The following is a 12358-nucleotide window of genomic DNA, read 5'->3' as shown; positions in this document are numbered from 1 at the left end:
TAACAAATATGTCCATTTTGTCAATCGAACATGAAGTAGCGAATAATATTAATTTTGATGCAATTATTGATGAATTTGCCTCATTAAAAGCGCGAAAAGTACAATTTTGAAAAATAATCGTTGATCGTATCTGATATGGTTCTACAGCTAAATTTTATTTGTGATTATTTAAATAGTATGTTACATGCACTATGATGCACACCTTATATGTATGAGTTGATTTTGTATGCGGAACTTATGATTAAAATAAATAAACATTCTATTATTATTCTTGTTATTTACGTATTTTTCTTTTTTTTACAAAGTAACTACTATGAAATTATATGGAGGGGGGAGGGCGCAATTTTATATTCTTGCCTCGGGCGCAAAAATAACTAGTTACGGCTCTGATTGAATCAGTTTTTGTTCTGCCCTAAATAGAAGCAAGCTATACCATTTCCCAGGCTTTTACTCTAGTGTGACTGCATGTTAGCAAGCAGCAGTGTTCAGAACTGGGATTCCAGTCCCTTTTGTTCAGAAACCGTCTAGTATGTTGACCCATTGTGTCAGCTGTTGATTGAACCTGTTTTGGCAGGCAAAGAGTGTTTTCTAATAATGAGTGTAGTTTTCTAGGACTGCATCTACAGTAAATTCAAGCATTCCTGCTTGGCTCATACACTGAAACAGTTGAAACATTCTAGGCTCTCCAGATGAAAAGGGGCTCATTCCTTGGAGCTTTGACATTCAGTAAAAGGAAAATTTGACAGATAATTTTGTTTGCATTACTGGGCTGACCGTTTTATTTAGGTTGCTGAATCTTGACTTGCTTTTAGGAGTCCATCAAGGAGTAGCAAGTCCTACTTCTGACCCTTGGTGAGGATGCTAGCAGGCATGATTATAGACAAATTGAGTAGACCTATTTTGAGGGGGGGGAAATGCTGTAATGTAATCAACTTTTTATGTAATAAAATTAAAGTATAGCTATATGTATTTTGCAAGTGGGGAGATCACTTATCAAATGTGGAAGCAGGATGCTCATGTCTCTCATGTGAGTTCTCAAAACAGCACTTAAATGCTCATTTTGTATATCTAAGTGTGAATTTAAATATCCAAATGCTGGACTTATATATCCTGTCAAGGTGTATGCATTTGAAAACTGGGCTTATGGTATAGCTCAGTGGTTCTCAAACTTTTTACTGGTGACCCCTTTCACATAGCAAGCCTCTGAGTGCGACCCCCCCCCCCCTTATAAATTAAAAACACTTTTTTATATATTTAATACCATTATAAATGCTGGAGGCAAAGCGGGGTTTGGGGTAGAGGCTGACAACTCGCAACCCCCCATGTAATAACCTCACAACCCCCTGAGGGGTCCCGACCCCCAGTTTGAGAAACCCTAGTATAGCTGATGTGGGGGGTGGAGGTGCTTTAAAATGTGCAGTAGCAAATTCATGGTTTAATACTTGGAAAAGTAAACCTGATGAGCCTTTCTTGTTTCACTGAAAGTTTGTCAGGTTGTTATTTTAGAAATCAATATCAGGTGGAAGTGGGTGGTCCTCTTTCTCTAGATATCGCTACATAGGAAGTAGTCTGAAGTCTATTGTTATTGTGTCACAGATTTTGTTGGTAGCCAAAACTATAGCTGAAGTTACATTGCAACTTCTTCTATTATAGCCACTTGTTTTTGCATGCTTGTAACTTTTGAGGCTAAAACTTCATATGCTTTGTCTCAGCCCAGAGATGAATTTACTAGCAAGTCTGAGGAAAATCCCTCATATGTTTGAGTTAAGGAGAGTGAGGAAAGTCCATTTATTATAATATAATAATACTTTTGCACTTATCAGTCTCAAGGTTTTTTATGAAGATGGTAAGTACCATCATTAGGTGCAAAATCAGAGGCAATTCTAAAAATTGGCTCATTATGGGCAAGTTAGGCTGGGACTTCCAAACTCCTGTAAATAGGGGTTTGGGTGCCTAACTCATTAAGGTTCCAGCCTCCATATTAGTGTGAGTTTTGAGAACTTCACTTTTTTCATTTCTTGACTTTGATTGGGAATAGTTCACTTTTATGCCTCAATACTATGTTTAGTATATGGAACAATGGAGTTACACCAATTTACACCAGCTGGGAATCTGGCCCTGGATCTATATCAGGCATTTTTTGTTTTGGACCTACCTGTGAATCAATTCTGTTGGCATGGGTAATCAAAAATGCAAAGCAGCCTGTACAACACAGTTAAATTTTGAATGAACATGCAATATTTTTGATGCTACCAAGTAGAAATGACTTCCCCAAACCACATTCTGAATGAAGGTGTAAACAATAGGAGGGTCTGAAATTTAGTGGTCACATCAAGGGACCACATCATAATCTGTCAGAAAGACCTCTTGAAACTCCTTTTTTTTTTTTTTTTTTTTTTTTAAATTTAATCCATTTTAGTTGACTACATCTACGAGAGCACAACTTCCCATACACATTACACAGCATGCAAGAGCAATTCTACAGAGCCTCTGCACATGGAACTTTTCACTTTTACATTATACGTGATGTCATCAAGGTCCTACCATAAATACCTTGCTCTAATTACAGATAGTTTATATATTAAAAAAAAAAAAAAAAAAAAGTGGGAGGGAGTTTTTGTCAAGTCGCCGACACATTTGTGGAGTCCATGGCTAGATTCTCAGCAGCATAAGACCACTTTCTGGTGCAGCTAAAGTGGAGGGGAGAGCGTAAAGATAGCTTTATGAGCTGAACCCTGACATAACTGAGATCAGCCTCAATTTGCTCCAAATTATGCCTGGCTACAATAACCCGCAAAGACCCCCAGCACTCTGACAATGTTCTAATGATTGGAGCTGGAAGTGGATGGAGTGGGAGCCAGTGTAGCCATCACTACAGGACCTGTGGATTCCCCTAAACCATAGGCATCCCTTGGTAGTCACTTAATGCTACTTTATATTTGTGGAGTGGCAGAAAGCAGCCTTATCGGGGGCCAGAATCTGACCCTATGAATTTACACCAAGTGTTGTAATTTTGTTCATGTTTGCAGAGGTATGTTGGAGACACCTCTTTGTTGTAGGCCAGGGTACAATTGACCAAATTCACCGCTAATGTAAAGTGTGCAACTCCATTAACTTTATCCCCCTTATACCAGCAGTGAATTTGACTCAGTTGGCCTGTGTATCCTACAGAAAAGAATTCCAGTAATCTATTGTCCTTATCTTTTGGATAAAATCCTTTGTCTTACAAGCTATTAAAAATATTTGCCCCAGTTCTCTAGTATGCTTATTACTTAACCAGGTCTGTAGTGCCCACTACTGAGTTTAGACTTGCAATCTTTTAAACTGAGCCTTGGTCTGTACATTGTTGGGGTTTTTTCCTGACAGTTTAGTTTCAGTTAATGATTCCAGATTGATGTTTGACCTTTCAAATGGAATGGTTTCTAAGAACTCAGGGTAAAACAACAGATAAGAAGATAAACCTTGTAGGTAATAGCAGATTATGGCCCAGATCCTGCAAACGCTTGCATATGTGCTTAAGTCAGTTATTTTAATGGGGCTATTCACATGCATAAAGGTTAAGCACATTTGTATAATAATCTGCAGGATTGGGACCTATGAGATTAGGTCACAATTCAGTGTATATTTGAAAAGTATATATTGTCTGCCTTCTAATACAAGAAGTGCAATGTTAATAGAGACAACTGCTAACAATGTTATTTAATTTCATTTAAAATGGCAGCACTTGTGAGTGATGAACGCTGTGGGCAATTTTTATTTTTCAGAGCTGAGAATGATAGCTGCTGGAAAACTTGCAAGTCTCCCCAGAAACATGCAGGTGAACCATCAGTTCTCACTGGCTTCGTCTATGGATCTTTTGAGCAGCAAACCTCCTCTGGCTGAGCATCGCGTAGACTCCTATCAAGATGTTTCTATCCATGGCACTCTCCCAAGGAAGAAAAAGGGGACCATTCCCATTAGATCTTGTGATATGTTTAGCCATATGGGAACCCTGCCATTCTCCAGAACACATAGGCAGCAGTCACCTTTGATTCAAGATGTCATAGAGGAGTATCCCCTGCAAGATAGGAAGAGTGAGAAACTCCACTTCAGGTACCATCTTAAATTTAACCCAGATGTTTGTTTTGTAAGAGCTGTACTGTATTCTTCTAGAACTCCTGTCCTCTACTTACAAGGCTACACTGGCATGGCTGAGCCAACATGGGCATGACCATGAGTCGGTGCTCAACTTGAGTCAGCCCTTAGTGAGATGGCCCCATGTCACAAGCCAGGTTTTAGGTCAGCTTCTATGTAATTATGCAAAAAATGAAATCCGATGCATTTTGCTAATTATAAGGGAAATTTTTGCATCTTATTCCATAGATTAAAATGAAAAAAAAAAGCCTTAGGTGGTGTTTTGATTAAGTTTTAAATATTCTAAATTTTAATAATTTTTGTTGCTTTGTTCCTGTAGATTCGGAAATCTCTCGTGTGTGGGGGGGGTGGGGGGGAGGGGGGTGTGTGTGGTGGGAGGCAGGTCTAATTAGCTGTCCTAGTAAAGATAAAAATATTCTGGCCAAAATTTTCAAATGTCGGTACCTAAACTTAGACACCTAAATAAAAGCTCGATCCAATTCCAGTTGAAGTATTTGGGAGCACGACTGGAAGCCTCAGTTACTTACAGTAATGAGTGAAGTCTAAGAACCTGTATCAGATAGAGTGTTCACTGACGTTAATAGAATGACTATCAGTCCCTAAATGTCCTGATTTTCAGAGATGCTGATCCTTCGATGGCTCTGGACATCCTCCTCATACCATTTTGTGGGATATCTACTTAGGTTTGCCCAGATGTTGCACTCAAAGGGTGAAATCTTAGCTCCATTGAAGTCAATGGTAAAACTCCCACTGACTTCAATAGGGATACTATTATTTATTACTGTTATTTAGTAAGTGATAGAGAAGAAGAATTGGGGTGCAAAGTTGTAAAAACACAGTCACTGAGCATAGGCAAAGTATTGTTGACAATCCCATAAGAATGGCAAGATTGTCGCAGGTGGGCGCCAGACAGGGGCGGCTCTATGTATTTTGCCGCCCCAAGCACGGCAGTCAGGTAGCCTTCGGCGGCATACCTGCGGGAGGTCCGCTGGTAATGCGGATTCGGCGGCATGCCTGCGGGAGGTCCGCCGGTCCCGCGCCTTCGGCGTACCCGCCGCCGAAGCCGCAGGACCGGCAGACCTCCCGCAGGCATGCCACTGAAGGCAGCCTGACTGCCGCCCTCACGGAGACCGCCAGGCCGCCCCCCGCGGCTTGCCGCCCCAGGCACGCGCTTGCTGCTCTGGTCCCTGGAGCCGCCCCTGGTGCCAGAGTCAGGAAAACAACAAACTTGAGTATAACACAGTGGATTAATAAGGTACAAAGAATATGAGATACCGTTTTGCGGCTTGGATGTCAGAATCGGCATGGTTAAGAAAAGCAGCTGAATGGAACTTCTACACTGGGATTTATAGTTATACTGTAAAAATGTATTTACCAATCAGATTTCATCACACAACCTTTGATTAAAGGAGGGAAATTGTATGAGCTCTGTTCTTGTGGCAGATCAGATCAGCCTTCTCCTTTTAAGGGTGAAGTTTATTAACAATAGATTCAGTTGTGCTTGAGGACAAGCTGAAAGGTTGTTCTGGAACAGTTTTGTTTCTTTCTACCCTTCAACAAATCAGTCTGGGTAAAAGGCTTCAGAGCACATAATATTCCTCTCCATATGGTTTATAGGGCAATGGTCATGAGGTGTAATTGCTTCCTGCTTGTTTGGACTTGCTTGTGAACCTATTGAACTCCTTTTAATTATTATGTGATCAGAAAGTGCATGCACCCAGAGATGTTATCAAAAGAAGAATGTGATGTCATGCACTGTTGCTTTCTCAGTCTTCCTTCACATAACAATTACTGTACACAGGGCCGGCTCCAGGGTTTTTGCCACCCCAAGCAGAAGAAAAAAAAAAAGCCGCGATCGCGATTAGCTCTACCGTCCCCGCTTCAGTCTTCGGTGGCAATTCGGCGGCTGGTCCTTCGAGAGTGAGGGACTGGCCGCGGAATTGCCACCGAAGAGCCCGACATGCCACCCCTCTCCTTTGGCCGCCCCAAGCACCTGCTTGCTGGGCTGGTGCCTGGAGCCAGCCCTGACTGTACACGTACAGTTTACAAGAGGTATACCTTCTCTCTTTGAGAGAATAGGGCCTCCAAATTACATATATTTATACTTGTACTATTAGGAATATTGCTGTAGTCTCAGCAAGAACAAAAGTGTCGAGAGGGGAAGGACAAGCCTCACTCAGAATGAGAACATGATGCTACTCAAATAATAAGGGATGTTGTTAGAACAGCTGGCTAATAGTACTTTCTATTGCCATGTAGGAGATCTGGTTGGTCTCCCAGTCACCTTGCTAGATTAGTCAGAGATGTATAGTAGTAGCTCTTGACTAATGTTTACAGTGCTGGCAACTGATGTTAGAACTGAAGTCACTATCCACTCAGACCATGAGTAAGGGTTTAAAAGAGCTGTGAAATCCCTAAGTAAATATGTATATGATGGCAGGCATGTGGGGCCAGATTCTTTCCCCCTTGCTTATATTGAATGTGAACATACTCTGCCAGTAGTTTCCTTTTTATTTTTTTTTTAGGAAAGCTAGAAATTGCCATATTCTGCCATCCTCCTTGGTGTCTCATGTTGTGAATCTGCACCTTTGTTCAATAACTAAAAAATAAGATTGTACATTTAGACACAAATACAGAGCACACTTATGATTTGCCTGTAGTGAGCTTTTGTCATAATCAGCAGGGGTCACATTGTGATGCTCTCACTGATGTTGAGCATGTTGAAATCAATGGGACTGTTGGTGTAGTGAGGACGCTCTACTCAACGTGAGTGAGGGTATATGTCTAAGCTCACTGGCACTGAGCATTCCTACAGTTTGATAAGACAGATAGATATCCCTCTTGTACTGCTGATTTCTGTGTAGAATCTCATGGTGAATGAGAGTCAGAGATCAGCTCTTCAGAGTAGGAGCTGCAAGTGTATCTGAGGCAATCACTAGGACAGCTCAGTTTGAGTAGTTAAGAGAACTCCAACACAGCACTGAATAAATTCTTTTGTGTCCCATTTTGTTTTTTTAAATATAGTGTTCTACTTTCACTTAATAATGCTTCCAGACGAAGTTTGAAATTGGGAGAATCCTTGTCCACCTCCATCGCTCTGTTGACATAACAATAGAGCCAGGGTTCTAATGCTTAGCATTGTAGTTGCTATGAACTGAGGTTAGAGGATCCTAGATATTGAATTGTGATTCAGAATGTCAAGGTTGCAGGCTCAATTATTGTGCTTTTGGGATAGATTTTTTTTTTAAATAACATTTATTGAGACTTTATATATCAATACACTCTTCCAAGAGTTTAAAGTTAAGAATAAAACCGTGAAAACACAATGGAGACCATACACAGGGATCAGCTGACATTGCCAGGGAAAGAAACAGGATACAGTAAAGAGCAGCGAAGAAAAAATATAGGTGTCTCGAGCGTAAATAGTCTTGTGCAACTATGAGCATTAATTTATATTTCTCCCTTATGTAAATTGGTTTTTATTTCCAAAAATTCCTCTCATATCTCCTGATACTTTGTCAAGTCATCTTTCAATATCAGTTGGTTGGGGGAAGGGGAAACTATTTCTCCCAGGCATTGATTTAAAATGTGTATTAATGGTATCATATGTGAACTACTTATTAAAATTACATTTCACTTTACACAAGGTAGATTGTATATTTTAAATATCTATTGTGTAATGTACTTTGATTATATGAAATGCCTTGTTATCCAAATAGGGACATTTCCCTGTGACCCCAATGCCATAAGGCAAAGGGCTCCGTAGTATCTAGCAGTGAGCCTCAACTGTCCTGACAAGCTCAATGTAACCCAACTTGATAGTGTCATAATCTATATCTAAAAGGTGTCCTGTAAGGTATAATATGCAAATTGGTAACATGCTCATCATTAATTTTACTGTGTGGTGTATGTATGGGTGATATAGAATATAAATTGAGCAAAGAGGGAATAGAAGTACATTTACAGAAAAGGTAAACAAAGCCATCAAACTACTGAGTGGGGGAGATAGACACTTAACTATCACAATGGGAGGCGGGGAGACACTGCAAAAATTAACATGGTGTCAGCTTCCTGGTGGACAGGGCCGGCCCACAACATTTTGGCACCTGAGGCGGGGAGCTCAAATGACGCCCCCATAGTCCCCTCGCTTGGGCCAAAACTTTGAAAGGTCTCAATTCTGCCTTCTTCCTGTTTTACTCCTCTCATGGTACTGCTCTGCTACCTACCCAGGGCCAGCTCCAGGCACCAGACAACCAAGCACATGCTTGGGGCGGCACCTGGTAAGGGGCGGCCAATCTTGGGGTGGCGGGGGGGCAGCGCGGCGCGGCATTCTGCGGGGCGGGGGGGGGGCGGGCTCCGGCGGCGCTGGGCGGGGGGGGTGGGCTCCGGCGGCGCGGCGCTCGGGGGGGGGGGGCGCTCCGGCGGCGCTAAGCGGGGGGAGGGGGCGCGGGGGGCGGTGCTTTTTTTTTTGCTGCTTGGGGCAGCAAAAAAGTTAGAGCCGGCCCTGTACCTACCCCAATAAAGGAGAACTAACAACTTAAAATGCTTTGTTCAAAAATTTTAACTAACACTTAACTTTCAAACGCCTGAACAGCAAATGTAACTTTTCTTGTCTGCATAGTAAACACTGGCATTTTTATCTGTTTGAATAATCAAAGTGGTGCTTTCCGTGCCTTCTTGGTTGCAAAGATTTGAACTGCTTTCTGAAGGTCCACAGTCTGGGTCAGCTCATGCTCTACTGAGATGGTTGCAAAGCCAACCAGCCTCTCCTGTGTCATTGTGGAGTGTAGATGTGTTTTTATTAACTTCAGCTTGGAGAAGCTGCGTTCTCCACTGGCAACTGTTGCAGGAAGTATGCGCAGAGCAGAAAAAGCATTTGGAAAGAGGGTGGTCATCTTATTTGTGCACATATATTCCAGAACAGCCTTCGGAGTTGATCCTGCTGAAATGTATCTTGGAAGGGCTTTCAGTTCATCACCTAAATCACTCGCATCAATATCGCGCATGATATCATGTGTCAACACTGTCTCTAGTGCCCTGCATTGCTGGTGTAGGTCTTCTTCGGGTATAGTGAGGAGTTTTGGAATATCATACAACATCCCAAATATACTGCTGTGTTCCTTGAGCTGCATGAAACGTTCTTCAACTGATTGTGCAATACAATCTAGCACCTGGTTAAAGAATTCAACTTTGAATTGTTGTTTGGAGTCTCGCATGGGATAATCCCATAACTTGTAATCAAAATGTCTTTTTCTTCGGTGACTCTTGTATTCTTGAATGGGTGGGAAAATAGCTTCAGTGTGAAGTTCCTCTACCAACTTCTGTTCACTCTTCAGAACGTTTTGAAATCCCTCATCTGACCGGTAAGACTGTAGGTATGACTTTGCTTTGTCCAGTTGTTCCATTGCTCCAGATATATCAAGGTCAACACCTTGGAGTCTCTTGCTTACAACATTTATTTCAAACAGTATGTCATACCACTACACTAAGCCACACAGAAATTTGAAGTTATGTATTTTTCTGGTGATTCCATTTCCCTCTGCCACTGTTCTCCCACGAACAGTTCCTGTCATAGCATTATCCTCCATAATGGCAACTATGGCATCATCTATCTTCCCAATTTGGTGTTTGATGGGAAAGTCGAGTGGAGGCGAAAAGCCTATCCTGTGGCACTCCGTGGTTTCAGTGTCAGAGAGAATGTTCCCAGATGTTGCTTCAAAATTTGCCATCGATGAGTTGATGCAGAGAAAAATACATAGATGCTTTGAATTACATTAAAAAATTCAGCAGCCTCACTGGAAGCTGATGCTGCATCACTGACCACCAAGCTCAATGAATGAGAACTGCATGGGACAAAAAAAAGCTCGAGGGTTTAACTCTCAGATCCGTGTCTGCACTCCTCTGTTCTTTCCTCTCATGTTGGCACCATTATCGTAGCCCTGACCTCTCATGTCAGCTATTGCAATTCCCATATCTTCCAGCTTTTTAAAAAGCACATTTGTCATACCAGCTCCTGTAGTATCATCAATGTCAATAAATTCTAGAAAATGCTCTCTGACAGTCACCAGTGCAGGGACATTTTCACTAGGTTCTGTTGTTGTTACAAAATGCACCATTCAAGTCATTTGTTCCGTATGGCTGATGTCAGGTGTGCAGTCTAGAATAACAGAGTAATATCTTGCTGACTTCAGATCTGCCACAATCTTCTGTTTGACTTTTGTTGCCAGTAACTGTATGATCTCATTTTGAATTGTTTTTCCAAGGTAGTGGTGTGTGTACATTTCTTGGGTGGTGACTCTCTTCTTAGATGCTCCTGGAGTACAGCATCAAACTCCACCATCAGCGCCACAATTTTAAGGAAGTTTCCACTGTTTGGCACCTACAACTGATCTGAAGAGCCATGCAGTGCAAAGTTTTGGGTAGCAAGCATTCTCACAATGGCAATGAGCCCTTTCAGAACATTTTGCCAGTAAAGAGACTGATGCAACCTTCTCTTGATGCTGATCATCTATGGTGGCCTTTAACCTTAGTCTCATCTCAAGCTCTTTCCACCTATGGAATGCTCTCTGGTGATTTGCTGCCTTCTCATGGCATGCCAGATTTCTAGCCAGATTTTTCCAGTCCTTTGTTCCTGTAGAACCCAGTGTGGCTGGAACATTAGACTGGAAGAGTTTGCAACATAAACAGTATGCAGCATTCTGGGTTTTTGAGTACATAAGCCATGGCCTCTCCACTTTGTCACCATTGGGGATTTCATGCCAGTAATGTGTTGGATAGAAACTTCTATTTTCATTGTCTTTGGGGAACATGACATTTTTCACTTGCTGTGGCCCATGCAGTACAAGGAAGTCCCTCAGGCTACTGCTCAAGTGGGTCCACAGTCCTGGATCATCTAGACTTAAGGAACTAAACTCAGCAGCAGCTGTTTCTTGCGCCTCTACCATACTCTTCTCTGATCTACACTTTTCTTCAGGAATGTGAATGGTTACATCCATTTGAGATGGAGATATGGATGCTGCAGTAGCTGCCAGGTCACCTGCACTCTGACTAACTGGAAGATCCGGCATCTCCTCACCACTCACATCCTCACTGGGGCCGGAAGGCTCAGCGTGAACATTTGTGTCTATGTATCTCAGAAGAGCTCCTTCCTGCTTAGGTAGAAAAGCTTCCTTTGCTTTCTTTCTTTTTCTGAATGCTGCCCCAGAGGGGCGTTTTCTTCTTTCACTCATGACTGCTGTTCTGTGCCAGCTATAGTGGCTCTCAACACTCAATTGAAGGGGACAAATAAGCAGGCTGGTAGCAGGGCCTGAGTGAGGGAAGATATCAGCATCTTAAGGGCCTAACTGGCTCCTACTACTTCAGTTGACTGCCTGTTCTCCTCAAGTGGGTTCAGGGAAGCAGCAGGAAACAGGAAGCTCCCTGAGAAGCTGGTGTTAATCAGTCCAGGCTCCTGGGGGTGCTAGAGATGTACATAAGAGGCTCCTCCTCCTCTCTCTCCCTGCAGTTCCTGCTGCTTTCTATTATTCCCTCTCACCTTTTCTCCTGCCTGACTGTTATGTCTCTTGTGCCCTCCTTCCTCCAGCACAGCACTCCACCATCTCTGTGCATCTAGAGCAGAGAGAATACATATGCACCAGCAGCAGACACAATTTTCTGCACTCTGGGTCAGGGCAGGCTCTAGGATTTTTGCCGCCCAAAGCAAAAACAATTTCTCCCCCCCCCCTGTTTTTTAATTACCCCACACCCGGCCCCGCCTCAACTCCACCCCTTCCCCAAATCCCCAGCCCTGCCTCCTCCCCCCAGGCTCTCAAGCCTAGGAGGAAGGGAGGGGGAGAAGCGGCGCCCGCGCCGTGGCCACTCGGAGTCTCCCCCTCCCTCCCAGGTTTGAGAGCCTGGGAGGGAGGGGGAGATTCCGAGCGGCCACGGCGCGCGAAACAGCTGATTCGCGCGCCGCTGCTCCCCCTCCCTCCCAGGCTTGAGAGCCTGGGAGGGAGGGCGAGTAGCGGCACGCGAATCAGCTGTTTCGCGCGCCGTGGCGCACGAGCGGCAGCAGCAGCGGAGGTGAGCTAGGGCGGCCGGGGCACATTTTTAGGGGCGGCATTCTGGCGCCGGCCATGCCGCCCCTAAAAATGTGCCGCCCCAAGCACCAGCTGGTTTTGCTGGTGCCTAGAGCCGGCTCTGCTCTGGGTCCTAGTGATGTCCCCCCACAGTGTGGCACCTGAGA

General features: G+C 43.4%; 1 protein-coding gene across 1 annotated transcript in view; it reads left to right on the top strand.

The window, feature by feature from the left end:
• Nucleotides 1-1605: 1605 nt before the first annotated feature.
• The window catches only part of BCAR3 (BCAR3 adaptor protein, NSP family member), an 88738-nt gene continuing 77985 nt past the window's right edge, over nt 1606-12358 (top strand). Inside the window, exons 1-2 of the mRNA XM_065409367.1 lie at nt 1606-1626; nt 3767-4092. Of these exons, the coding sequence (XP_065265439.1) occupies nt 3773-4092 (320 nt within the window). The 5' untranslated portion in view covers nt 1606-1626; nt 3767-3772. The remainder of the gene's footprint in view (nt 1627-3766; nt 4093-12358) is intronic.

This window comes from Emys orbicularis, chromosome 8 (assembly GCF_028017835.1).
Source record: "Emys orbicularis isolate rEmyOrb1 chromosome 8, rEmyOrb1.hap1, whole genome shotgun sequence".
Taxonomy (NCBI): Eukaryota; Metazoa; Chordata; order Testudines; family Emydidae; genus Emys; species Emys orbicularis.
Note: the sequence above shows the minus strand (reverse complement) of the source record. Positions and strands in the feature narration are given on the sequence as shown.